Consider the following 27301-nt stretch of genomic DNA (forward strand, 5'->3'; position numbering starts at 1 on the left):
TGAGGTGAACATTGGAGTTTATTTCCACTCTAGAAATACTGGGTGTGCACTAATACAGCAGCTGATCTGTTAACATATTTCCCTAGTTAGGAATGTCTTGATTTACTTAAAAAACATCTTTCACTAACAATCCACATCTTCTAAACATAAACTAATCAATACAATGATTGGTAAAATGAATCCTGCAATGTTTTTTTTTTTTAAACCGGAGGTTGACATTCTATTCTAGTAAAGCAAGGCATTAGGTTTACAGAAATGCATCTTTACTAGAGCAGCTATCCTCACCTGCAAATTGTTAGGCTGTGTTAGGCCCACGTTATATGTGCAAAGAAATGCATTGCAAGGAAACATGCAGAGAAACAAAAACAAAAATGACACTTGAGGAAACAATCAAAAGCTACATAAAAGCTTTATAAATACAATAAAATCTTAAACCCTTAATGGAGAATTCTAGCTGTTGTAGTAATATGTGATAGCTGGCACTCTAGGCTCAATGCTTTTTTGTCAGATATTTTTTATTTTCTCGTAGTGGAGCTGCACAGGTAATTCATGCCATCTTTGGTTGACTGCAGTACTGAAGAGAAAATTAATATGATCTCAAAATAAACTTTCAACAAAAGGGTTGTTAGAAAAACAGCATCAACTCTCAGCAGACAACTGTGCCTCAATGTCCACTCTGCAGATGGGGCACTTCTTATTGGTGAGGAGCCACTGATCCACACACAGTTGATGGAAGAGGTGCATACATGGTAGGCGTCTGCAGGGAAAACACAAATTCAATTTCAGTGAGAACTAAATTTTGGAAGCCACATCTGGAATTAAGTACACTTCTCTTTTATCAACCTACATATTCGGTGTGCCTCACTTTTATGATCAGCAGTGGTCCTGCTCTTCTGGCTGGTCTTAACCTGTTTTTTTGTCATAATAATGTACTTCCTGATTATCCCTGTTTGTTTAAAATGGTGTTATTTTTATATTTTTATTATTGTCACCAAATCCCATGAAAAGACCAAAACAAGGCCGCCCCGGTGGCTCAACCACTTAGGCTCAGTCCTTACCGCAGCGGCCATGAGTTCAAATCCGAAGATGAATGAATTCATCAGACTAACACATATTGTCTCTGTGGCCTGAGCCTAATATAGCTTATTCTGCTGTGCCATAGAGCTTCATTGTTGTCTACAGAAAAACACATGATTACACTATATGATCTGTTCCTTCATTATTGCAAAGATTGGCCCTGTAGTTCATTTTGATCAGTCCCGCATCAGCACAATCCCGCTGCTGTAAATACTGATTAGTGCACTGAATCCGAGACTTAAAATATTTCCAAACAAATACACTATTTTATCATTTTAAAGCAACATTTGTTACAAACTACAATTTCCAGCTGTTTTAGGAAATAATTGAGTCTAAAAAAGCCTGTATATTTGTGGCTGTCTTTAGTAGGAACAAATGGACTTCGGGATGAGTGCCAAACACAGGATAGGGTAAACAGAAAGTGCTGCGAGACAGTCCAGCACATAGTTAGTTTTGGTCTTTTCGTGGGATATGTTGACATTAAAATATGACATGACATCTGCCTTATCCTGTAAAAATTACAGAGGAGTGATCAGAGAAACACTGATGCTCCAAACTGTGTGAAGTGTTAAGAACATCTGACTGGATCAGAAATGTGTAAAACCTCAGTTCTGTGTGTTTCGGTGTTTTACCCGAATATGACCAGAACCATTTAATACAGGCATATACTCAAAATCACTAAAATCCTTATAGGCCATGACTGTAAATAATTTAGAAAAAAAAACTATATTTTACAAACTCAGAAAAAAAGAAGGTGAAACTGAAATGTGACACTCATTATTTCCTTTTATACCAACAGAGGGCAGAAAATCCGCTTAAAAAAACCTGAGTCAGTGCCAAAAACCAATTCCTTGAGGCTGGTAATTTTAAGGCACTCTGGGGTTTTCTGCTGATTACAAAACCTTTGGGTTTTTAAAAATGATATCTCGAGAGACGGTGGCAAAATGGAAAAACTACACCTGCTATCCCACATGTCTGTGTTTAAAGGCTTACAGACACGCCCTCCTGAAAGCATAATTGAACACACTCAAAACTGTGATAACCAGCGCAGAAAACACCCAGGAGGGGAACCATTTACCTGACGTCCTCCCCCTCCTCCAGTATAGACAGACAGATGGTGCATTTTTCTTCTGTGTCTTCATCTGCCCCCTCGTCTTCGTCTTGCTTACCATGCAGCTTTCTCTGTTTGTGAAGAACGTTTGGACACATGACTTTTGATATGTAGCATCGATCAGTAAAGCAACCTCAACCAGACTCATTACATATGGTTAATAAACATATTTATCCACTCTCTATTAAAAACATTAAACTGCTCAACTAAAACCCTACGGTAACATTACAAATACATATATTACATTTGTATAAAAATATAATATTGCCTATAAAGAGGTAACTATATTCAGAACAAACATTTCAACAAAAACGTTAAATTCCTTTGGGGACAGAGAGAATGGTCATTTTGTCCTGAAAACAGAAAAAAAAAACTTTCTATCTGTTGTCTCTATACTAAACAAATCAAAGTTATTAGCCGAATTCCCTGGCCCCCAAGACTAATACTAACATCTACTGTACATGTGAGCAGAGACATGTTTCCAAATTGATTTGTTCATTATTTCTCACCGATTCTGGGGTTGCGTGCATATTTTTTCCAATAGATGCCCAAGCTTCAGGGGTTAACTGTTGGTCAATGTCTCTCTCCAACACCTTCTGTATTGGGTGGCAGGGTGTTAGATTGCTTATTTAGGTACATTTGGAAACCTCTAAGGAAACTTTTCCCCACCAATGTCTTCACAGCTGCAATCTCTGGTAAAAGACACTACAGTATTTTAACACTAAGTGTTGGCAAAACATCAGACGTTTGAAATGAGCACAAAAGACCACTGCCTACTCTGTCCCAGAATAAACTGTAACAGAACATGCACAACTATATACAGTATCTACAAAATCCATTGAACACCATATACAGTACATATCTACACACACTCTCACAGGTCCTCACCTTTTTGTACTTGTGTGGGTAAGTGCACCTCTCTATGGTTCCCTGAGAGGCTCCTCGGTTCACAGTCCCCAATCTTTCCTCTAAATGCAGCAGGTCCTGATGGAAGTAGTAGAAATGAACTGCTGTCAGACTGACACATGCACAGGGCTTTTGCTCTGTACACACAAAAATTTCTCTTTTTGTGCAGGAAACTGCGCCACACTTGGCCAGATAGTTTGGCCAAGCTTGGCTATTCATTCAGTAATCCACACCAATTTAGTGGTGACGAAGAGGTTTTTAAAAGCATTAATGATCACATTAACACCCACGTCTGTCCTGATGATAGGTTCTTCCAATAATTGCTGCATTCAGATGTCAATATACTGGGAAACCAATTTAACAGCAAAATTAGTAAATTATTGTCTGTCCAGTACAGAACAGGCGAGTGACATTAAATTACATGCACTTGGCTGACTACTTTTATTCAGGTTCAGTGTCTTGCTCTTCGACACATCGACATGTGGGGCAGAGCTCGGGTATCAAACCACCAACCTTGTGAGTTATGGCTGGCCTGAGTTATATAACACATTAAACTGTGCGCTAGTGCGAGTTGGGGTCCATAAATAACTCATAAATAACTAAATAAACAGTCAGTAAGTTTGAATGCTTATGTTAAATATTTACTTTTCTGTTAAGATGTTGAACATTTTCCTTGTATAAACGTCCACTAGAGCACTATATCTGCTTTCTCCTTTCTTCTCCCTTCCCTATGAGAGCTGTGTTTATCCAATTCCAGTGTGTATTCTGAATACACCAAAACTAACATTGGATGGTGACGCAATGATAGAATTGCTTACATTTTTGCCTTATTTGTACTCAGGGTTGTAAAACACATTCACCAACACCAGCGAATAAAACAAACCAACAGTCCTCACCTCATAGGTTCTTCCAAAGCCAGTCATTCTAGATGAGATGTACCGAATGTGCGGATAGGTCACTTCAGATATGCCAGTGTGCTATGAGGGAGAAAGCGAAACATGCACAACACATCTCATTCAGCCCCTGGAAAATGCTTTGTTACATAAATATATTTAGTCCTTCTGGACCACAAGACTACCATACATTTTTACCACACACTTTTTGCAGACTTTATTTAATTTCAAAGGGTCCTAAGCTCGTGGTGGGTGCTATTAGTGATTGAGTACTTTGGCTTTCAGCTATGCCATATTAGTGTATTTGTATGTGTATAACACTAACCCTAACATTTACCAATAGTATATCCTATAAAAAGAATAGTTGCAAATTCCTATGTAGATGTATATAAGTGCTGGTGGTATTAGAGGAAAAAAATTATGAGGGGCTTCGAAAAGTGTTCACGTGGCACATATGTAATGATGAAGGTCACAGATGTATACAAATTTAAACTAATGAACTCTGCTGAGACTGTTCATCAAAATTCACTTGTGTATCCTTTGGTTCCACTTCTGTACCCCCTAATTCTGAGCAAGCAAGCTATGATTAACTGTGGATACACTCAAAACATCTGGGAAACCTTCAACAGTACCCTGACTTTATGTGCACCTGCACTGATGCTACAGAGAAGAATGGATTGCAGAAGACAACTAATGTTTGGTTGTTTGAGGATGACCATGGAAAAAATTAATAGTAACATTGCGAAAGTGTTGACTATATTTGCGCAGGATCTGACTTGAGGCTTCTGGATTTGTTGAGTGTGCATTTGAAAAGCCTGATGAGCCACTATTAATTGCTAATGCATAATTCATGTGGTTCACCAAACCATCCTTGAAATAACTGATGTTATAAATAAGGAGCCAGCACCATTAATCTCAGCCAGACTTCATATAAAAGTCATTCTTTCTCATTTATGCTAATGTATGCATGTGTGCTGAGGGCTTCTCTCACCATGAAGGGAATGGGGAAATGGTGCAGTCTGGGGGGAGGGTGGTAGTGGGGCAAGTGGGAGTGCAGGTGCCCTGAAGGGTACGGTGCCACAGTCACTCCAGCCTCGATGCCAAGCTCCCTGTTGACAAACGCATAAACAACCATTAGCCATATCTACAAGACCTGAACGTAAAACCAAGTGACCATAGAGTCGCATTAAACATTTGTAATATTTGATCAGCTGAAATTAAACTTGGGCTGAATTAGGACTAAAACCAACCATCTGCCAAGCCTCATTACTTCTGATACTGACCATGCTGTTCTCTGCTCAGGCTGGCGAGGGTGGGAAGACATAGTTTGTGGCACATGGATGTGGTGTCCATGGCCATAGTTGGGGTGCATTCTGTGGGGGTGTGGAGGCGGACGCTCATGTGCTCGTCTGCAAGGAAAGGAAAATGCAAATTTGACAAGGAGGTGGTTCATGGCTGGAGTTCGTCTTTTACAGAAATATGAATACTCAGAATACTCACGTTGGGTGTTGCATCATCCTGCGCCTCTGGACCTCCATCCTCTGCAGCATCTCGTGTTGATGGAGCCTCTGTACAGAAGCTCCCAGTGCCGGCATGTGGTGTGGCAGGGTCTGGTGGTCTGTAGGCAGGTGCTGGGCCAGTGGGGCACTTGAACTAGAGAGGTGGTGGGTAGTCAGAGGAGGGGGAGGGGCAGGGGGCACGGCGTGGCCTGAAGGGTGCGATGGCAGTGGGGGATGAAAGGTGACAGTATGGGGAATGACATAATCGCCTTGTGGAGCAGGCTGAGGTGTAAGTTGGGGGTTCCCATGGGAGTGAGGACAGGCGGAGGAGGGCTGATGATGCAGTGAGCGTGCTAGAGAACCATCTGATTTAGAGGAAAGAGAAAAGAAAAAGAAGTAAAACGTCTTTAAACACTAAAGGATAAAGCTGGCAATATTGTCTATTTTTGTTATTGTGGACAAATCCCATGGAAAGTCCAAATCCAACAATGTGGGTTGGGGCATTCAGGCCCAGCCCCATTCGTTCATACTGAAGGCATACATTTTTTAAAAACAGGCCAGATCATTAAAAAAAAAAAAAAAAAAAAAAGCAGGACAGTATTTATGACATTGAACCAAAATAAACGACAGTGCTAATGCTCATTGTAATCAATAAACATATCTGATGGCTTTTTTTTATAATGTTGGGATTCCCAGTTCCCTGTTTTTTTTATTTTCCTCTACAATACATTTTGGATAACAGTAGAACTCTAAGGTACATAGGATTAAGCTATATCAGACTTTAGCTACAAAGGAAATAGTTGTTCATAGGATCAATTGGCTTTTGGTGTTGGTAAGTTTGTGGAATTTAATGACAATAAAGTAAACATAGAATTCATCTGACTTATCCTTTAAAGAAAAAACTTAAGTTTAGTAATTACTGACATTATGCAACAGTCAAAATATGAGTGCAAGGGTCCTACATTTATACTTTATGCCAGTTGACAAACATCTTGGCTCAGCATGTTACAGATGATGCATTTGTAGCAGTATTTTTGTTGTTTTTTGGCACAAACCTTCTGCTATTAATATGACAGGTTTCTGGCAAAAACAAAATTATCTGAGAGGACTACTGTGAGTCATTCCACCTAATAAATATTCAAATATTCTTGGTGCAGACCTCCTTGCCTCCTGTCCAAGCAACAGTGAAATGAGGAGAAATGAGGCGGAGAGGCAGGCAATAGAGAGGTGAGCATAGGCACCAGCAGCAACTAACTCTCTTACTACATCCCCACGAGAAAGCCTTGTCACACTGCTTCCCTTTCCATACTGAGCTATTCTGTGTAGAATGAGCAATTAACTACTTCTGCCTGGTACAGTTCCCACAGCACTTGGCACATAAACCATCAGCCTCTGTTAATTACTATTAGCATTAGGTTTTAGGAGTGCAGCTCTCTGCCAATTTTCATAAGTACGGCACTGCAAATGAGTGAGTTTTTCAAATGCAGCAACAGACGCTTGACTTTATGATTTGAAAAATTCAGGAAAATTAAGCCAGTGGTTAAGGTCTGGTTTCCTGCACTGCATGAAGGTGGTGTACTCACAAGAGGGGTGGATGTAATGTCTGCAGGGCTGGGGTTGTGTTTGTGGCTGGGGCTGAGCCACCATGGAGGAGCTGAATGAGTCCACCACAGCTGGCTGGCTGGGCCCAGGGGTGGCCTGGGAAACATAAGCAGGAGGCCGTGAGGTGGAGCCTGGGCAGCACGGGTCAAAGGCTGAGGTGCTGCCATGAAAACTAGCCCCGCTGTTTCCACCACTCCGAACACTGCTGTTGCTCAGGTCCACCGGCAGAGTTTGCTGTGGGAGGAAGGCAGAGATGTTATTTGCTGCCATGCTCGGGTGTTAAATAGCAATCCCCGTAACCCTATCAATGCCAATTATTTAGAGGCTGCTAATTGTGCCTGTCCTTGCTAATAACAACCATCAAATTTAGACATTACTTAATTTAGTCATGGATACCAGATTTATTTAGAAGTGCTATAATAGAGCCACATACAGCAAGAAATCAAAAATACTACTATTTTACAACTAGAGTATGTTTGTGTTGAATACAGTATAGCCCTACCTGGTCATGGTAGTGGGCTGTGTTGCTGCTGCTACTACTACTGTTGCTGCTGACTCCAGCGCAGGGTGCGGGCAGAGCGCTGGGACGCTCAACAGGGCAGCTAGGCTCTTGAAAGGGCAGGGATCCAGGGGGCTGCGGTGCTGGGTGATGGACATGGTGGAGGAAGTGGTGAGCATTGCCGTGGCTGTGGCTGTGACCATGGCTGTGCTGAGAGCCACTCGTCTGCTGAGAGGATGACGCCTGCAAGCAACTTGAATGGGAGTGGCTCAGGGACAGGTGACCAGGAGAGGGGCCTCCACATGGGGAGTGCTGCTGACAGCAGGATGGGAGTCTGGGCATGGCTGTGCCGGCGTTTTCTCCTGCTGTACCTGACAAACCAGGTCTGCTGTCATCTATGAGAGTTAGGTATATGATTAGGAAAAATATAGGATGAGGCAGCAGGTTAGAGTTTTAAAGGGCAGAAGAGGGCGAGAAGCACAAATGACCTATGGTGACATATGACTGCACAATACAGAACATTTCACAGTTAAATGTATAAACATTTTAAATAATATCAGCAGCTAAAAGAAAGCTGCGCCCAAGCTACCTCTGAGCCAAAGAATTGAAATTCTACAGCAGCTGGTTTCAACATGCCGTGTCCTGTCTTACCCTCTGTGGCCGTACGCGAAGAGCCACTTGGCCTGTGTGTGTGCATACTTTCAGGTATTGAGCCTGGGCAGCTAGTGGAAGGGCCTGGGGCATCATTGAGCTCTGAGGTAGAGGCATGATGGGAAGATGACGACGAGGACGACCTGACTGTTTGGGGGTGAATGCTGCTAGAGGTTGTTGGCACAACTGAGAGATCTGGGGGGGGGAAATCAAGTGTTAATTTAAAGAGAGGAGGAAGAAAAGAGGATTAATGACAATTGTGCTCTGAGGGAGAAATACAGGTATCACTTAACCAGATGCATCAACTAGAATTACGTTGCAAAATAAAGTTGCAGGAAACATGGTCTCAGTTACAGCATTGAATAATAGCCAGGAGGGTTTTTGCAGAACATTATGATGTCAAAGTGAAGTTGACCTTTGACTGTTTGGATATAAGATGTCATCACTTCATTGTTTTAGCCTATAAGACACCAAAATCTCATGAATTCATCTTTGAGTCCAAGGGACTATTTTTGCCAAATCTAAAGAAATTCCCTCAAGGCAGTTTTGAGATATCACATTCAAGAGACCAAAAATGTGTTTTGTGAGGTCACAGTGACCTTGACCTTTGAACACCCAAATCAAATCAGTTCATCCTTGAGTTCAAGTGAATGTTTGTACCAAATTTGAAGAAATTCCCTCAATGTGTTACTGAGATATCGTGTTGGTGAGAATGGGACGATCAAAGGGACAATCTGAAAACATAATGCCTCCACCCTAGTTTTCACCAGTGTTAAGGCATAAAAAGAAGAGAAATAAAAAAGCACTAAACTTTAATTTATTGATAGAAATGAGAATTACTGATCCAAAAAATTTTTCATTTGTGAATATTTCACAAAAAAAGTCAAAAGTCACTACAATTAGAGTGATCTGGGGTCTGACTATGTTTTGTTTTCCAACTACGATTTTATTTTCTTTATTTTATTTTTATTTATTATTTGTTAGTTTTCAAACAAATATACACTAATAGCTGACAGCATAATATGACAACATCTAGATGCATCAGTTGTTCCCTGTAGATTAAAAATAATGATGTTCACAATTCATACGACCACCTAAAATTCTTCTGGACACTTTGTCTGGAAAAGAATAATCCATGTGTGGACTGTAGCATGTGTGTACTCGTCTGCAGAGGCTTAGCAGCCGAGGAGAAGAGCAGACCTTATTAGCATTCCAGTGTGTGAACTCCATCTGCTTTTCATATTCACAAATTAATTTCCCCTCTTTCTCCTAAGAAATGCAAATACTCTAATACTCAGTGCTCTACAGTTTTGCTACCCCATCATGGGTGTGGGCTGATAAAGAGACTGACATTGGACTTAAGTCACACAAGGTCACAAAGCAGCCTGCTTTTACATGAAATTAAGGACTTGTTTACTGTTAAAAGAAATGCAAATAAATAGGATACTGCTTGAGGTTAATGGGGATTAATGTTAATGGGTAATTCACAACAATACACTTTTTATTCCGGCTAATTGATGTCCATTATTCACAATCAAAGCATAATAAAAACCTGTTGATATTTTACTAGCTGAATTTAAAAACTCTAAGATATCAGGATCTGAAATATTCTTTTTGCAAACAAACAACATTAATGACATTTGTAAAACAACATTTTATTATTGCTCTATCTTCATAAAGATATTAACATCGAAAAGTTGTTTCTCCTGGCCTTGACACTGTCTTTTCTAGGCTCATTCTTACCATCTTCATCAACAGTGAGGTCCACCACCTCCCCAGCATTCTGACGCAGTGGTTGGATGACAGTTGAGAGTCTGTGACGTCCACGTGGCTCCTGGAGGCGATTCTGGGAGCAACTATTAGCCCAAATCCTGCCCAGACCCCCCACTGAGCGTGACCTGTAGACATACAGATATTAATAAACAACTATTACACCAAACTTTCTTTATGGCAGACACCTTGACCTGTCATAGCAGTTACTAATATTAACAGTGTCTCTGCAACAGAGCTGGATCCCTGAATGCAAATCTATCTGATGCACTTTATTTAATTTAACATGGAGATTGATCCTTGTATGTTTACTTATACAACCCTTTAAGACAGCATTTGTGTTTTCCATCAGGACCTTTAGACAATTTTGAACCGGACAAATTATCCTAGTTCAAAAGACATGCCAGCTGAGACTTGTGTGCTGTCTGACATCTCCTTAGGGGGTTTAGTTTAACACAACACATATACCTAAAACTGAAATGGATACCCAAACTTAGCGTACATTATTTTAAATTATGAACGTACATGCGTAAGAAGGTGCTTGTTGCGTTATGTATCAGAACCGATCGTGGTAGAAAACATAGATTGCGGTTTGTGGCTCTAACAGAAACTACAGATTGCTTGCTTTGTGTCATCATCCACAACGCCCTACGACTTCCATCTACATCTTACTATTCTTTCCACATGCTTTCCTTTTTCCTTCTTCTCACTTGAATGCTCTGTACCTCTCTTGCCCTGGCTTCAGCCCTTCCTCTTTTCTTCCTTTTAATTTTCTCTCTCAGAGGCTCCTGTCGCTCTACCCCTTGCTCTCTGAGACTGGAATGAGAGGCCAGGGAATAGTCACATTTCGCCCCACAGTGCCGTAAAGCCAGGTGATCAGAGGGAGGAGGGATGAGCCCGAGGGACGAAGAATAAGAGTATGGGAGTGCCGTAAAGCTGGATACCATGGAGCTTTGTGGCTAGGGGATTTCACTGCTGCTCCCTCAGGGATTTTTAAAATACACCAGAGCAGAGGGAAAAGGCTATAAAACTAAGTGCCAACAGCACAGCCCTGTTAACCACAGCTTCTGATGTGTCAAACCAAATTATAGACCAACTCTATGATTCTTATTGATTAAATCATAGACACCTTAGAAATCATCAAGTGATTCAATAAAATCCTTAATAGAATGATGCAAGTGTTTTTTCTCTCTGTGTTTGCACAGATTTCTTGCAGGCCAGAATCAGACAGGTAAGAGAGGTTAAAAACTTAAAACTGGCACTTGGTGTCAATATATATGTAATGTAATGTGTTTGTCTTTGTATTAGCCTTGTGACAAACTAGCACACCTGCTTGGGTGTTACCCAGAGCCTCCCCAAATGATAGACTGCAATTGTGAACAAAACATGGAATATTAATTATCTCAATATTTCTCTTTTACTATTCTGCCTTTATAGTATTAGCTCAAAACTAGACTCAGTCAAGTTTAATTTTTGTTTTGTTTATTTGGGACTGTTCTTGTTTATTTGAAAGCATTACAATAACTTCATTAACTGAAACATTAACCTTACCAAAACGGTAAGGTTAATGAACAAGAGCTCAGTGACTACAAGATTATACTAAAAGTGTTAATGCATCAATCATAGGATGTAATCCTATGGATTTATTAAATTATTGATCTATTCCACATTATGCAGAACGCTCAATTAAGAGTGTGGCTTTGAACCGGTTCCTCAGATGTGTCTCAACTCAGGAAAGGCCTTTCTCTGCTGTTTATAAGGGGGATTCCCATTTACTAATACTTTCTGCATCCATTTCAATTTCCTGTGAGACATGTAGCACAACAATGAAAATGGAATAAAGGAGGAAGCTGATTAACTTTCTTAATTCACAAATAAGAAGTGTGCAAGTGTGAAGAACTCTGAGTGCATGTATACACGAACAGACACACACTTGTGACTACTGGCAAAACACACAGCAATGAGGGTGGTACACAGAGGGGGACGCATGGTGGTTGTATTGGGGTTTAATTGGCCAGGCTCCTCAGCTCTGGTCCCAGGGAGCAGGTCTACCCACCAGGGATGAGTTCCTAATTAAGTAGACCTGGGATTATTTTGTAAATATATGTTTACCACCATAACCCCAAGAGTGTGAAAGTGGGGGTGGGGGGTGGCCAAGAGGAAAACAAGGTACATTGTAAACATGAACACTATGGGAATGGGTGGCTTGGCAAAGCTGAGGTTGTGCAAAGCCAACATGCTCCAGGGATCAGAGCAGGGCTGAGCACTGCGGTAATGTAGAGTAAACTGCTGGGACTGATGCTGCTGACAGCCAAGGCTGGGAGTTTGGGAGTTAAAGGGGAGGAGATCATACAAGGCAGGAATAGCACTGTGTAACAGTGGTAAACAATTTGAGGCATCAAGCCTTGCATGGATGAAAGTATTGAGTTTACCTTCACAATTAAGCATATTATGGCATCACTCTCTAACTGTCAGCACTGAATAGAGAACAAATATTTTCTCACAGTGAGCATTGATCTGCACTTACCCCTTTATCTAATATAAAGAAAATACAGCGCGAAATGCAAGTCCTTCATGTTGATACAGTACATTTTGCTTGGGATCATCAATGCGAAAACACAAAAGGAAATATACACTTATACAAAAAGCCGTGCAGTTTTCGGACATGCTCCGACCCAGTTGAGACCACAACGATTTGGCCCTTTTCCCTTTTTCGAAATCACTCAAGTCTTTACACCTGCCCATTTCTACCACATACAACATGTTGACAACAAGATCCAACTGTTCACTTTTTGTCTAATACATCTCAAAAGTTGACATGCACCACTCTTATAAGACAATCAACTTTATTATCTTCATCTGTGAGTGGTCATAATGCATTGGCTTGATATCATATCACCCAGCTTTCTGTCGGCAACAATTTAAAAATATATATATTAAGCAGAGGGCTCAAAAATGATAATAATGCAAGGCAAATGTGAGAGGTTACAACAGCCATCACATGTTGTGTTCTAAGTTACATTTGGGCAAGTGGAGTTTAAGCCATCTCAAACACAGGTACAACATTACCATTTTAAAAGATAGAATGGACACTGGTTTCCTGATGACTATGTTTTGTAGTCAAAGAAAGTGTAATGACATTCAAAAAGTTCTGTGATCCTACTACTATGCATGTCCTGAGCTGAGCTGCAGAATCAGGGCAGAGACTGATCAAGGTCTTTTTAAATTGATCCATATCAGCTACGTAATCCTGATATTGTATCTCACTGCGCTCTGGGTAAAGCAGCTGCCAAACATGCCCCACAGTGCACTGTTAACACACTGGAATGTTCCCCTAATGCACCGCTTTGCAAGTGAGTGAAGTGTGGAGTGGCATGAACAAATAAATAACAGCCATCAGTTCACATTAAAAAAATTTGACACTGATTAAGTCTGGATTAAAAATGACAGTCTTGCCCTGCTTTCAGTAACATATCGCACCGTGTCCCTAAACCGCTGCTTCTGGTTGAAAACTTAATTTGAACTTCCACATTCTGTACAAGCTGGGAATGAAGAGAGGCTGTCCAAATCCTGTCCAAGCCTTTGTGCAACAACAGTAACTGACTGCTACTCTTCTGTCTATAGACATTTTAATAATTACCATTAGACACTATATAAAATACTATAGGAAAACATTAAAAGAGCAGCTTTATTTGTTCATGTGAATGTTAAGGGAGTTTTATTTTATCAAAGTAAGCCTGTGAGACTATGAGTGCATTGTGAAACTGGTTTACACAGGAGAATGTGATTACCATGTTGACTATAGTAAGTGCGCATAGTCAAAATTAAATGAATGGGATCAGAGGCAACCAACTAACCAACTAACCAGTTAATGAGAAATACTTGATAAAGACATCCTTAAACACTACCAATAAACCAGCCAGGGCCATGAAACAGTATGTATGTGTGCTTACATGAATTGTGCCTATGGCACTGTTCAGACCTGGCATTAACATCCATCTCAGGTGATACGATCATAGGTGGACAGCTCTAAGTTCAGGGGTAAACACACCCCAGATGCACTGGGGGGCGCATTTGAGATCCAATCACTTAGACCACATGCGGAGGTGCTTTGGACAACATGTGTCCACATTCTTTTAGCAGCGAAAGCGCAATTGTGCACAATGAAGGACCGCCTACTCTACTGACGTCCACTGCCAGTCTAATTAGTCCTGACCTAATATTTTAATGTTTCAAATGGCTAAAACCTTAAATCATTGTGCAACAATTCACTCAGCTCCTCCTTGCCCCGATATCTCTCTCTATCCTCTCAAGCACAGTGACAACAGACCCATCTGTCAGATTGGCTAAAAACAAGAACTCATACATGTTTATTTGCATATAAAGCAGGAGAGTGAGCTCCAATCACAAGTGGTCAATCGAGATGCACGTGAAGACGCATTTAATGCCAGGTGTGTGAACTGACATACATAGAGCTGTCCACTTGTGATCAGATCACCTGAGACGCATGTTAATGCCAGGTCTGACCAGGGCCTACGTTAACATAAACGACACACAAACTCAAACTCACATTCACAAACTGGCCCACTGGCAGTGTAAACAAAGATTTCAATGCTCATTCTGTTGGCCTTTGATTCTCCGCCCTCCCGCTCCACTGCTGCCCATCCCCCCTTCAGTGAGGCTCATCTCTACATTCTCTAGCGAGCCAGGACATCTTTGGAAGTCAGGAAAACAGGCAGATTAGACAAGCTATGGCATTCCAAGCTTGGTGGAATCATTTCTGGGAACTATTTTCAGATATTACTGATACATTAATATAAAGTGGATAAAAGAGGGATACGGTTAAGGGAGAGTTACAAAAAGGAGACAGAAAGAGGTTAACACAGAGGCAGAGGTTTGTGAATTGATATGCATAATCACCTACATAAGGAATTAGGGGAGTATTGAGACAGTAAGTCACATTATTAGAATCTGGAAATAAGATTCTCAATGGGGTGAGGAAAATGGAAGTAGATAGTGGGAGGACATATCTTTTGTATTGCTAAATATTTAGCAGTTCCTCTGAGAAACAGAACTATATTCATCCACTCATTAATCCTCTGTATGTTTGTGAAAGCCATGGCAGAATACCCTTATCAACTACCCTATTTAACCAATTTCTTTAAACAGGTTCATACCGGTTACATATGGGTATGATGTGGCTTTAAATAGATTATAAGATTTTGGCTATTTGTTTGGATGTAGAATGGATATTAATTATAACATGTCACGTAAGTTTTTTCTGGCTTTTTTTGCCAGTAAAGTTGGGGTGAGAGGGGAGGGATGACATGCAGCAAAGGGCCACAGGCTGTACTCAAACCCGGGCTGCACAGTAAGGATAAAGACTAAATGGTGCTAGCTCTACCAGGTGAGCTAGTGGGGCACCTCACACTAACTACGGTTTAACTAACTTTAAACTGTTATTATATGAGTTGCTCAGATCAGATGATTCAATCAGATAATCAGTAAGATTTATGTGTGATGATTCTAGGAAGAGTCGAATAGCCACAGCACTGCGCAGGTCCGTTCAGTTATTTCCCTACTGTAAAGAACTAGGCATGCAGCTCTACAATGTCTGCGTTCTCTGAGCAATGAAAGCAGAGCTATGGAATCCATATGCAAAGCAGATCCAGTGGAGCACTACACCACACTCTATGCTGTGCTCTTTCATCTACAGTACTATACATATCCGTCAACACTCACAATCAGCAACCTGCATTTACTCCTTTTCCTACTTGTGTCATAATGGCTGCAACTGCATGTACAGACCATCACAGCCAATAGCCATATTTGGGTTAAGGCATCTACATAGTTCTTAAATCCACAACAGAGTATGCTGGTGGCCATTAATATATAGGAATGATTAGAATGGCAGAACATTACAATTTACCATTATTGCCTTACCCTGACAATGAAAGGTCTAAGAGCAGAAAGTTTGAACATCTCTGCTACTTTAAGAAAAAGGAGAGGAGTAAGACATCACAAACAACTGTCAACTCTTTAATATATTATAATATATATATATATATAAAATAAAGACTGCCTTCACAGTGTAAATTAAATCGTAAGGTCCAAATAAGCCTTGAGACCTCTCTTGCAGCATCATCCACTTCTCCATTGTTTATTCCAAACACTCATCGTTTGCCTGAATATTGCTACATGCACTGCTACCGTTTGTTGCTTGGTCATGACTGCAATCAAAAGTGAAACAGGCTCACGAGCATGCTAAACCCATACCACCAACTCTCACCCCTGCATTTCCTCAAGTCAGTCCTGAGCACTGGTGCTCAGTTATAGAATAAGTGATATGTGAGTATTACTCGCATATAGAAAGGTCATCCAAGTTCACATATAGCACCTGACCAAAAGCAGACATGAGCTATTTCAACTTACAGTTTTATAAAACCAAAAGGAAATAAGAATATCCCAATAAACAACACATGAATAGCACAGACCTGATTACACACAGGTGTAAAATGAAGTGAAATCAAATGATCAAGTGATATTTTCTTATAAAAGGTGAATTTAGCTCCTCATTTGCTAATGATACGTGTGGTGTACCTCAGGGTTCAACAGTAGGTTCCAATCTTTTTAGTCTGTAGATGCTCTCCATAATTAAGACAACTACTATCTTAACTGTTAATACACAAAAATTACACAACAGAATGAACTTCAGAAACCAAATGACCCTGATGGTCTTCAATAAACTTTTGCTGATGTCATCTCCTGAATGTTGCAGACATTGTAAGAGATGCTTCTTTTTGGTCCAGATGACTCTCTTATCTACAGGAAAAACAGGGATAGTGGTCCCTGGATGTAAAATCCTATGCCTCTAACCCTGTGTTTATAAGATTTGCAGTTAAGGCATGCTACAGTGGTTAAGAAAAACTTGTTTAATCTTGCTTTCAATTGATAATTTTTTTATCTCCTGCAGACCTGGAAAAGATAATCTATGCATATTTTTTCTCGCTTACACTTGTTGCTTTGTTCAGGATTCATTTTGTATCGTGCATAGTCCAATTTGTTTTTTTAGACAGAAAAAGAAAATTCTAAATAAAGATGGTTATGTTCTTCATTTATTTCTCTTACATATAAGGTTGGCTAGCATGTCCACATACAGTATATTACACAAAAATGCACTCAAACATGTTTTTCTTGGCTGCTGACATTTACCAAAAAGTGATTTGAGTAATTCTAAGGATTAATGTATTCTCAGACTGTGCTGGTGGCATTGTGATAAAACAAAATTGTAAAAAAATATTACCAAAGAAAACAAAAATCAAAACGCTTTTTACAGCAGTATGGGAGCCTAAAACTTTAAGGGCATCAACTGCACATGGCTGAGATTTAGCCTATAGGTTAGGCAGGGCAGGGAAGGTAGGGAAACTGAAATGGCTGAAGAAAAAAACATGAGGAAAATACAATGACTATGAAGGGCTATGAAAAGAACTGTTTTTTTCTTCATAAAAAGAGGATGAAAAGGGAGAAAAAATAATTAAAGAAATGTCTATACAATGAGCTACAGTCCAACTTTGCCGTACGCCAGGAAAAAAATGGATAAATGTTGTAACAATGTTCATATAAGATCCTATGCTATTGTACACAGCACAGATCTATAGGGAAGTCGTACCATCAAACATGTAACTTCAAAGCTTACTGAAAGAGCTGAGGTGCCTACCTGAAACCATCTCCAACTGTGACGATCTCCACCTCACTGTCTGTTGAGGTGACGTTGATCTCCTCGCTTGCAGGGACAGCAGGGGCTGGAGCTGGAGTTGCCTCAATCACCACCACATCCTCATCTAGAGCACCTGAACACACCAGGGGAGGTTAGTATAGTTTTGACACACCATACAATCTGAGAAAGTACAATAAAATATATATACTTAAAATGAAAATTTCAATTTTGGCTTCCCCTCGTTTTATTTTGACACTTTGCTCAATCAGAAATATTGCCATTAAAGTTGGGTGATTAGTGATAAATACAAACAAACCACAATGCCTGTTTTGTGGGTTTGAAGTAAAACAAAATAACAAACATATTTAAGTTTTTGCATGCAGTCATATGGATCTACTCTTACACAGCATAAAGATGTAACACTTTTCCCCCTTTTATTTTCTGGTCTCTACCAAACAATGTTGTGTTTAAATATGATATATGATATATAATGTGTTCTTGCATTTTCAAAGGCTTAGTCTAAAACCAGGCAAGTAGTGTATTTCTACAGTTTCATCATGCTAACAGCAGTATCATCAGGCTAACAGTTCAATGCTGGGCACAGGAGAAATATAGGTCAGCAGTGCTTAACTTTGTACCTAGATTGACTTTCTTCCTTCACCTCCCGTGAATGTGAATGGTTACCTATGCAACAGCCCTCTACCTGCCCTCTGCCCATGGGAACCCACTCAAGTTTCACAATTTGTCACAATGAAAGATCAGACAAAAGAAAGTAGAGTGTAGGTTCTTTCTTCAATCACAATAAAGTTATTTTCTATATATATTTTAGATGGGAATTACAATATTTTAATAAAGCTAGTAATCCATGTTGTAAAAACTTATATGGTGACACAAATGTAGACCCTAGGGGTTGCAACACACAGACTTAAGCATTAAAATGCATATTCATATTATCTACCGTTTTCCCTATAGTTTGTGAATTAGAGTTATTTAAACATTGGTTTAAATCTCACAACCCTTTCAAAAAACGATATGATGTCTTATATACAATATTCTGTTAATGTTTTGGGTACTTTAGATGATCTGGTTGATCCTTATTTCATTCTGCAGCATCACAACAACCTCAAACATACAGTTAGTCATAAAGAACTATCTTCAGCGACAAGAAGAACAAGGAGTCCTGCAACAGATGGTCTGGCCCCCACAGAGCCCTGATCTCAACATCATCAGGTCTGTCCAGGATTACATGAAGAGACCTTGAGACAGCCTGAATCAACAGAAGAACTGTGGGAAGTTCTCCAGCAACCTACCTGACAAGTACCTCGAAAAACTGTGCACAAGTGTTCCTAGGAGAGGGTGGTCCCACCAAATATCGATTTGGTTTTTATTTTTTTATTTTTACTTTAAAAAAAAAAAAAAAAAAAAAAAAAACTTTTCATATTATTTATGAAAGTTTCCTCACTTTTCTTTTAGTGCCTGAAACTTTTACTGTACTGTATATTTCAGCATTAAACTGTGCTTCATGAAGGTCACAGTCAATATTTCATCTCCAGGAGTCCTGCATGTGTATTAATGCCATTTACATCATAAACAAGTAACCCAGTTCAGCACAGGCACAGCTCAAAACAAGTAAGTCACAGCAAAATAATTTGAGACAAATGCATCATTCTTCTCAGCCTTCTTAATGGAGCTGTTTCCTTTGCCACAGGCAGAAAATGAAGGCAATGCCTCCCCAAACATAACTGAACACATAGCTCAATCTATGGGTTTATTTTAGGGTTAAGATCAGATGTAAATCTAGAATTTTAGTCCCCACCAGTGATGAAGATAATGTATAGCATATAGTCACAGAAAATATATGTTTATTTGTGTTTACAGTCACATGCCTGTTTCTAATTATTGTCACAATTTTGAGTTGCTGACTCATGCATCTGGTATATGAGTCAAAGTTACATTCTTAAGCCCTCCTTGTAAATCTCTCACGCAAAAACCTTTCTGGTAGAGTGCAAATGTTAACTATATCATTGTCAACCTGAATTCTAAATATATATGTCAACCAATAAGAACTGACACATTTAGATACACTTGTTTATTGCTAACAATATGGTGAGTGTGAGCAAAACCTTACCACATTCAAGCAGAAAATCTAATATACTGTAGTCTGTAAAAGCTAGTTAAGAGGTTTTAAAATAAAGGGCATTTTAAGGTACCTGCTGCATTACTTATATGACTTAGTAACAAATGTTATTTGCGCAAGTTTAATGCTTCAGTAGTGCAGAGGGTGTTTTTGTGAACATGACTAAGTGACTTGTCATACTAGTAAAGTCCATAAATTCCCTCTGTGATTTCTATTCATATGTCTCCTGAGAACTGCTGCTTAGCACCCTCTGCAAGTCTAGCTGCCTGGCACTCAGTTGAAGCCTTTATGTGGTTACACAAACAACAACACCTTTCAAGTTGGTAGAGAACTATAACCAATATGTGCAGTGTTTTGTTAAGTAAACAACACCTAGTACTACTACTACTTTTCCTAATATGACTTTACAACAGAAACTGGAACGAATATGTAAAAAACCACAAGTACTTGCTTAAGTTAGCAACTTGAGCAGATGGTAGCAAGAGGACGTGTAATAGGTTTGCGATTGAACAAATTTATTGAATTTTATTGTATATAATACAGCAAACCAGCTGTGACCTGCATTCAAATATACCATGTATTTACTTTTTAATATCTTCTGTTAAACTTAGGTTAAAAGTAAGATTCACCCGTTTCCTGGCTATATCCTGCATCTATGTGATGAGGGCAGGTTTCATCACTTGCCTCCTTGCTTTACCCTGCTGTAAACACATGCCCTGTTTCCCCTGCGAGACCTGCTGTTTCCATGCAAAGGCTGCTGCTCAACAGTGTCTGAGATTTCTCCCACCTGCCTCCTACCATAGAGGCACAACAAATAACTTTCCATTCTCCCCTAGGGCCACAGCAGCAGAAATATTGCTGAGGCTAAATGGCTACATGAGGAAAACAATGAGCCACGCTAAAGGTGGGGCTTTTCACAGGATATACTGACTCCTTTTGCGAATGCTAAAACATTTCAGATCAGAAAGTAGACGGTGCCCTTGATGATATGCACACTGGGCTGTGCTACTTCGTTGAGAATGAGAACAGAAAGTGATGGTTTAGATTTGGGAGCTGCTTAAACCTGTTGTTTCAACAGGTAAAGGAGGACAACACTTTCCATTACAGCCTGCCTGGTGTGAGGCCCTGAAAAGCCCAGGGGAGTAGCTATTCCTTTATTAGTGGTGCAGAAGCCATTGCAAAAAAATACAGACAAATCCTAAGCATTTTGCAACATTTATCATTTTTTTCGAAAGCTCAAAGGATATAATATATATATAATATGGTTTATTGCCCTTTTTTTTTTTTTTACGTAGACACACAGCAGCTGCCATGTAAAGTGGAGGGTGAGAGCCATTTGTGAGTGTATTTTCACTCCTGCCAAACACTATACAAGTTGGGTCCTCTGTTTATAGCGGTGCAAATCTTTGGCAATCTTGGATTTGTAGTTGAATAAAAAGAAAGTTGGGCACTTTATTTTGATTCTCTGATTCTTACTGCAGTGTACAGGGTGCCAAACCATACTGGGTTCCCACTGAGCTGCAAATAATGAGGGTCACTGTCTGACAAACAGAAAAAAAGCTAAAAAAAAGTGTGTTAGGGTATGCAGCTTTTTTGTTTAAGTTATTTTATCTAGGTTGTGTAAGTTAACTTCCTAAGGAAGCATCTTACTGTCTTCTTCCTGTATGCAAATAATGAAATTAGAGAGTAATTTACTGAAGAACATCACTGGTTAAATGTTTTTTGTAAAAACAGAAGTTAGTGTTGTGGTTCTGGAGTAACGTGGGGACGAGTTAAGGAAAAAGAAGCCTATCAAGGAGGAAGGAGACAAAAAAGCGGAGCGGTCCGTCATGTTGTTAACATGTCTCCAGAAGAGGAGAACAGCATCTCTGTCACAGCTTTAGTACTGAGGAAAGCCATCATCATTCAAAATGCTATACAGGTGCAAGAGTTTAAAATTTATCAATGTGACATTTTTAAGTAGTGTTATTAAAAAATTTTTTTGGCATTTGTGAATTGAATTGCAAGGGATAAGAATCTCAATTTTTCTGTTTACTCTCCTTTAACTCCCTGATTGAGAGCCAAAATAAAATCACGTAGTTTAGAATCAAAACCTGTAAACAGACTAATGTCTGTGAGTGAGACAATTTACAATAATGACACTTCTGCTATAACCAGTTAATTTCTTATTGTGCAGTGGAGGAAACTGGAAGTCTCATGTTAGATAAATTGTGACAACGCATGCCTATTCAAGTCATTTACGTTTAAAAAAAAATATCAAACTAACACACATTTTTTCTGATAAAAAAAAAAAAAGTCAAGCTCTGTTCTCCAGCAGCAGCCATTCTGCTTTTCTTGTCAGCGCATTTAAATTCACATTGCATAAATGTACTTCAATTAAAATAAGTGAATTAATGCTTGATAGTGTTTTTTTCTGCCACATTAGAGATCCCAGTGCCTCTGAGCTTTAGGAGACATCGTCTCCATTATAATGTTTCAACTGTGACGGCTCCTCCCTTTGCCTATTTTTTTTTTTTAAAACAAAGTGCAAAAAAAATGACAATATCTTTTGTAAGCGTTCCCTGTTGGTTTATAATGCTTTTAACCATATGATATAGCCTACTTGAACATACCTCATGTTGTAAAACGACATGTTAGAAACAATATAGAGAACACAATGCAACAACAAAGATACAACTGTACTAGAGTCAGGGTTTGTAATTACCTGTAGCTACAGTCGCACTGTTGGGCTGGCTGCTGGTACTGCTGACATCTACATACAGCTCATCTTCTGCTTCAGTAGAAGAGGGGGAGGACGAGTCACTACTCAGCTCCTCGCTGGAACTACTGGTGCTATGGAGTAGAGCATACTTCCTACGTGCAATCACTTCACGTTTCTTCCTCTGCAGTAATAGTCGCTCCTTTTGCTTCTGAGTCCGCTGACCCCCTCCAGGAGTTGTTTTCACAAAGCGTTTCCTATGCAGAGGCCGTCGGCTGCTCAGACACGGCCGCTTCAGAAGCACTGGCTCAGCCTCAGACCGCACCCACTTATGTGAGCGATTCCCCCGAGTTCGACCCAGAACAGGGCGCACGCCATGTCCAGCGGCTCCTCCTGTTGTCAGGGCAGGAGCTTTGTGTTGGCCCCCTGTTGCTCCAGCTTCCCCATCATCCTCTGAGCTAAGAGTGTCCGAGTCGCCAAATCGCAGGCTAGAGGAAGGGGAGGAAGCACAGTCACTAAAAGAGGACTCGTGATTATGTTCATCCTCACTGGGGTGCTGTAAAAGTTCTACCCTTGGACGCTGAGGGGTCAGTGAACTCTCACTGATTTGGTCCTCCTTCAGCGAGCAGTCTGATGGCCCTGCCTGTTGGCCTTTTCTTTTTCTACGTCCAGGAAGGCTCCGTTCTGAGTCTCTGTGTGTACCCGTGTCCCTCAGCGACCGATGCCTGGACTCACACAGGGTTTCAAATTCACTGCCTGCCTTTCCAATCACCTCCATGTTGTTAGGGAAGCTCTTGGCTGCCTCCACTGGCTCTGGGTTAACCAGTGGCTCCTTCAGATGCTCCTGTCTGCTGGGGGCCTCAGATGGCACCTCACTCTTCATGGTGGCAGGTCTATCCTCACAAAGGACAAGGACAGATCAATATGTCAGTGACAGAATTAACAACTTTCGAGAGTTCTGAAAAAAATAAAAAGCAAGTGTTCACATCAACATTTGCCTGATAGATGATCAAAAACATTCTATCTTTTAATTCATCCATGAAATGCAATGTTGAGATGAATCCTCGGGTAAATAAATGAAAATCAAGTTACCAATCGTCCACTGAAATATCAGTGATAAAAATTCAAGCAGTTTGGCAAGATCAACTTGACACCATAGGCTAAATCAGATAATCCAAGCAGATTTGTTTGATCAGAGGACAGAGCTGGTTGCAGATGAGATAATTGTGGTTCTAATTATGCTGTCTGCACCGATCTGTTCAACCCTTTCAAAAAACAACATACAGCAGAAAATATGAGCTTTTCTTTGGGATAAAAATGTATTTCTAGCATTTTACTGACCAATCAACAGCACACAAACCTAAAAAAAAACATTAATATGCCTGTAATAACACTGTGCTAAATGTGGGGCAACGCATTCATTCACTAATAGTCATTCTGCTTGTTAGTACAAATTAACGCAGCGTGACCCAAGGTCGCTGACTAAAGATTGAAAATAAATACCCATAGGCTGAGTCAAAAGTAAAGGCTGAGTCAATACTGATGTGTTGTATTGTTGATTCCAGGCAATGTATGAATCAGATTGAATAAAAATGGGATCCCTGAGGGAATAACCACCATGAAAAGTGATTCTTGTGTTTATGTCCTGACCGTGGGACAATTCTCTCTATATTTGTGTGCAGCAATAATTGACTAACTGGAAAAAGAGACTCTTTGAGCAGGTTTCAGTGGGAAAATTTTTACAGCTGTGCAAGGTCTCCCCAAGCAACACTAAATTTCAGCATTGCCAAAATTTGGACTACTTTGTAATAATCAAACAAAAAGTTTGTGTCAATGTTAAGACTCCATATGTATTTTCAGAAGGCACATGGGTGATTACACCCTTTGCCAGCCAACAGTGGTGTTAACTTTGACATGGGTTATAATACAAATGAACTGGTATTTCCAAATTGGCAAAAATAATAATAAAAGTCTCTGTGTCATCAACTGTCAATAAAACTGAAAGCCCCTTTTAATGATTATCATAACTGATTAACTGATTACTGATTGCTGCTTTTAAGAAGTTTTGTTGCATGGACTCCTCAGTTACACTGTTATGCTGATGTAAAGTAGATGGCTTTCTTGCAATATATCATATATCCAACAACAATTCATTTGGGCAAGATATCATATTGTTGTACATCCGGAAACAAGTGTGAAGTGAAATAGGAGGGGTTTGAAAATGTGGTGTACCTGAATTACAAAGGATTATAGTACACCAAAGATCGATAATAGTTCAGGCTTTATATGGCTAATAATAGTAATTCATTAAAAGATATTTAAAAAGATGTAGCCCAATACTGATACAACAGATCATTTTGGACATCCCAATTGTGTATTTTGGGCAACAAACACACACACAGTGTTCATGCAGTTGAAAAGAGTACATACGATTTCAAAAATATTAAATCTGATCGCTCCTGGATGGAGTTATCAAAGTTTTGTGGATATCTCTATTGCAGATACCAGTGTGTCATTAATCACACAGGGTGCTGCATATTTGTGGCGATATTCATTGGTGACAATGTAAAGAAAATGACAGAAGTGTAGGTTGCACTATATGCATGTGGTGATACAACCCAAAGCAACAAAGCGACCACACTTCTTGCTATGATGTAATCATAATCATCAAAATCATGGTACTTCTACTTCAGCAACTGATTTAGGAACATATTGTACCAGCGCTTTCTATGCAGCCATCTGGAAGTACATGTGATGTAACACAACAAAAGAAAATAAAAACCAATGCTTTGCTAGTAGCATCCACATTGTTTGCTGAGACTACACAATTAACAAACAACAAGAAACATTAAGAAATTTGGATGTCTTGCTTTCCAGTTCTGCTTTGAAAAATATCTATAAAGGTGGTAAGAGTGTCAAAATCCATGTGTGATTTTATCTGCATCAAAATAAAACTTAAAAAAAAAAAAAAAAGCATGAATGCCAAACATGGTAAAAACTTGAATATCCAACTACTGCACTGAAGATATTTTTAAGACATTTTATTCTTTTGTGGAGGGGCTCAGTTGTTTGCAAATTCAAGACTGGTCTTTTTAAGATACAGGACACAGCTACATTCACTTTCCATCTCTCACTGTTTCAGTAAAAATGTAACACAACAACATTCCCAGTAGTGTTGCTGCAGGTAAACTGTAGTGCACTACATTCGATTGCACAGGTGTGCATGATGTTCCTGTATGTTGCAATGCATTTCATTTGCTAACAAAGTGAAAAAACACATAAAGTAATGACATTGCATTCTTCATTCACAGCTTATTTCATGATAACAAACTAATTTTCACTTGACTTTGGTGAAATAGGGCTGATGAGATTGATGTTTCCAGGGGGTGCTTTTCTTAAGAATTTTGTGAAACTGTGACTTTAGTGAGTCTGCTGTTAATAAGACTTCACAGAATGCTCTTTCTGATTTTATATACAACTAACTGATAAGTGAGTGTACTTCAGATGCCACAGAGAAAGCTGCGCAATGACATACATGAGGAGAGGGGCCTCAGAGGACAGCCCTTACAGACAAAAATCCCCATACATCAAGGCTGAATAATACAGATTTCTCATGACGAAGGTCGAATAAGGATAAGCAATAGATAATACAGCTAAGACCAAATTAAGCGGTCGATACAACTAGTATAAGAAAATATATGGTGTAACAGAAATGGTAACAGTGAACCAATTCAAGATGTACGACTGAGCCAGGACTGCTGAGCTGCTGCTAACGATGCCCACTGTGCTTTCTGTCTGTGAAACGACAACCAGCCACTATGATTAGGCCAGCAAAAACAGAGCTTCATAGATTTATTTACCTTGACAGTATCAAGCCTGAAACTGAGGCTAAGCATAGTTTCTACAACGCTTAACAATTACAATAAGCTGCTGTCTGTCTGTAGCCCACAAACGCTGCTGGCGTGACTAAGACCAGATAAAACTCGTGTTAATAGAGAAGCACTCAAATATGAACATCCAATGTTAGAAACTTGTGTTACCATTATTTCGATAAAGAATCAAGAGAAACCAAAGTGGACGGCTAGCCAACTAGCCTGACACATACTCCAGACAGAAGACAACAAAAGACAACACGTACCTGGGTCTAAGTCCTTTTTTCAAAATGTGTCACCGTCCTTTTTCAAACATGTGAGGTTAAATCCTGTGGGGAAACAATGACAAGCGTTGAAAGCGGGCAGTAATCCTAATGTTCACCCTAGCTGCAACTAGACAGGCCTATACAGAAATCGCAGTCCGAGGACGTTAGTGGCTGGGAGTGTGAAACTGACAACACAGTCCCGAGCTGAGCCGAGAGGCAAAATCGACGGCAACGGGCCCTGGGTAGCTACGAGCTAAGCTAACGTAAAGGCTAGCTGCACTTCACTCATCAAATACCCGATTATACTCAGCCATTTTGACTCGCACAGGAATCCTACCGACTCTTAAAAAGCACTACGACTTCTCCATCATGTTTATATTTGACAAGATAGAAATGCCTCACTATTAGCCCTCGACGAAGTTCCCATTCCTGCCTTCCGAGGCATCCGCTGTTGTTTACTCAGCAGGTCGTCTGTTCGCTGGCTACGGCTCACAGCTACAGTGGTGAAAATAGAGCCATTACTCTCAGCGCCGCACGGGAGCGCTACATCGCTGCCAACGATCAGCTACTTTACGACACTTTGCGACAGCTTGATTTAAATCC

At 39.9% G+C, this 27301-nt stretch overlaps 1 protein-coding gene across 3 annotated transcripts; it reads right to left on the reverse strand.

Moving 5' to 3' along the window:
- On the reverse strand, positions 1-27227 carry rnf111 (ring finger protein 111). Of its 3 annotated transcripts, XM_056390244.1 has the most exons (16): positions 27101-27227; positions 26699-26761; positions 22567-23453; positions 17726-17858; positions 9982-10136; positions 8239-8433; positions 7591-7982; positions 7070-7322; positions 5488-5851; positions 5271-5396; positions 4979-5096; positions 3991-4071; positions 3077-3172; positions 2698-2784; positions 2156-2259; positions 1-757 (listed from the first exon to the last, which is right to left on the reverse strand). In XM_056390244.1, exons 3-16 carry the CDS (start codon positions 23441-23443, stop codon positions 640-642), a joined length of 3099 nt encoding a protein of 1032 aa, XP_056246219.1. In that variant the 5' UTR covers positions 23444-23453; positions 26699-26761; positions 27101-27227; the 3' UTR covers positions 1-639. The 3 variants fall into 3 exon arrangements, with proteins under 3 accessions (XP_056246219.1, XP_056246322.1, XP_056246276.1); XM_056390347.1 differs by lacking the exon at positions 2698-2784; XM_056390301.1 differs by lacking the exon at positions 26699-26761 and having other exon boundaries at positions 27101-27185.
- Positions 27228-27301: the final 74 nt, after the last annotated feature.

Source organism: Seriola aureovittata, chromosome 1 (assembly GCF_021018895.1).
Source record: "Seriola aureovittata isolate HTS-2021-v1 ecotype China chromosome 1, ASM2101889v1, whole genome shotgun sequence".
NCBI lineage: Eukaryota > Metazoa > Chordata > Actinopteri > Carangiformes > Carangidae > Seriola > Seriola aureovittata.

Coding starts and splice junctions, on each gene's coding strand:
- rnf111 (XM_056390244.1), bottom strand. CDS start 23,443: ATGAAGAGTGAGGTGCCATCTGAGGCCCCCAGCAGACAGGAGCATCTG. Junction 3,173..3,990: donor GCTTTGGAAGAACCTATGAG/GTGAGGACTGTT, acceptor TACTTCCATCAG/GACCTGCTGCATTTAGAGGA. Junction 2,260..2,697: donor TGCACGCAACCCCAGAATCG/GTGAGAAATAAT, acceptor CTTCACAAACAG/AGAAAGCTGCATGGTAAGCA.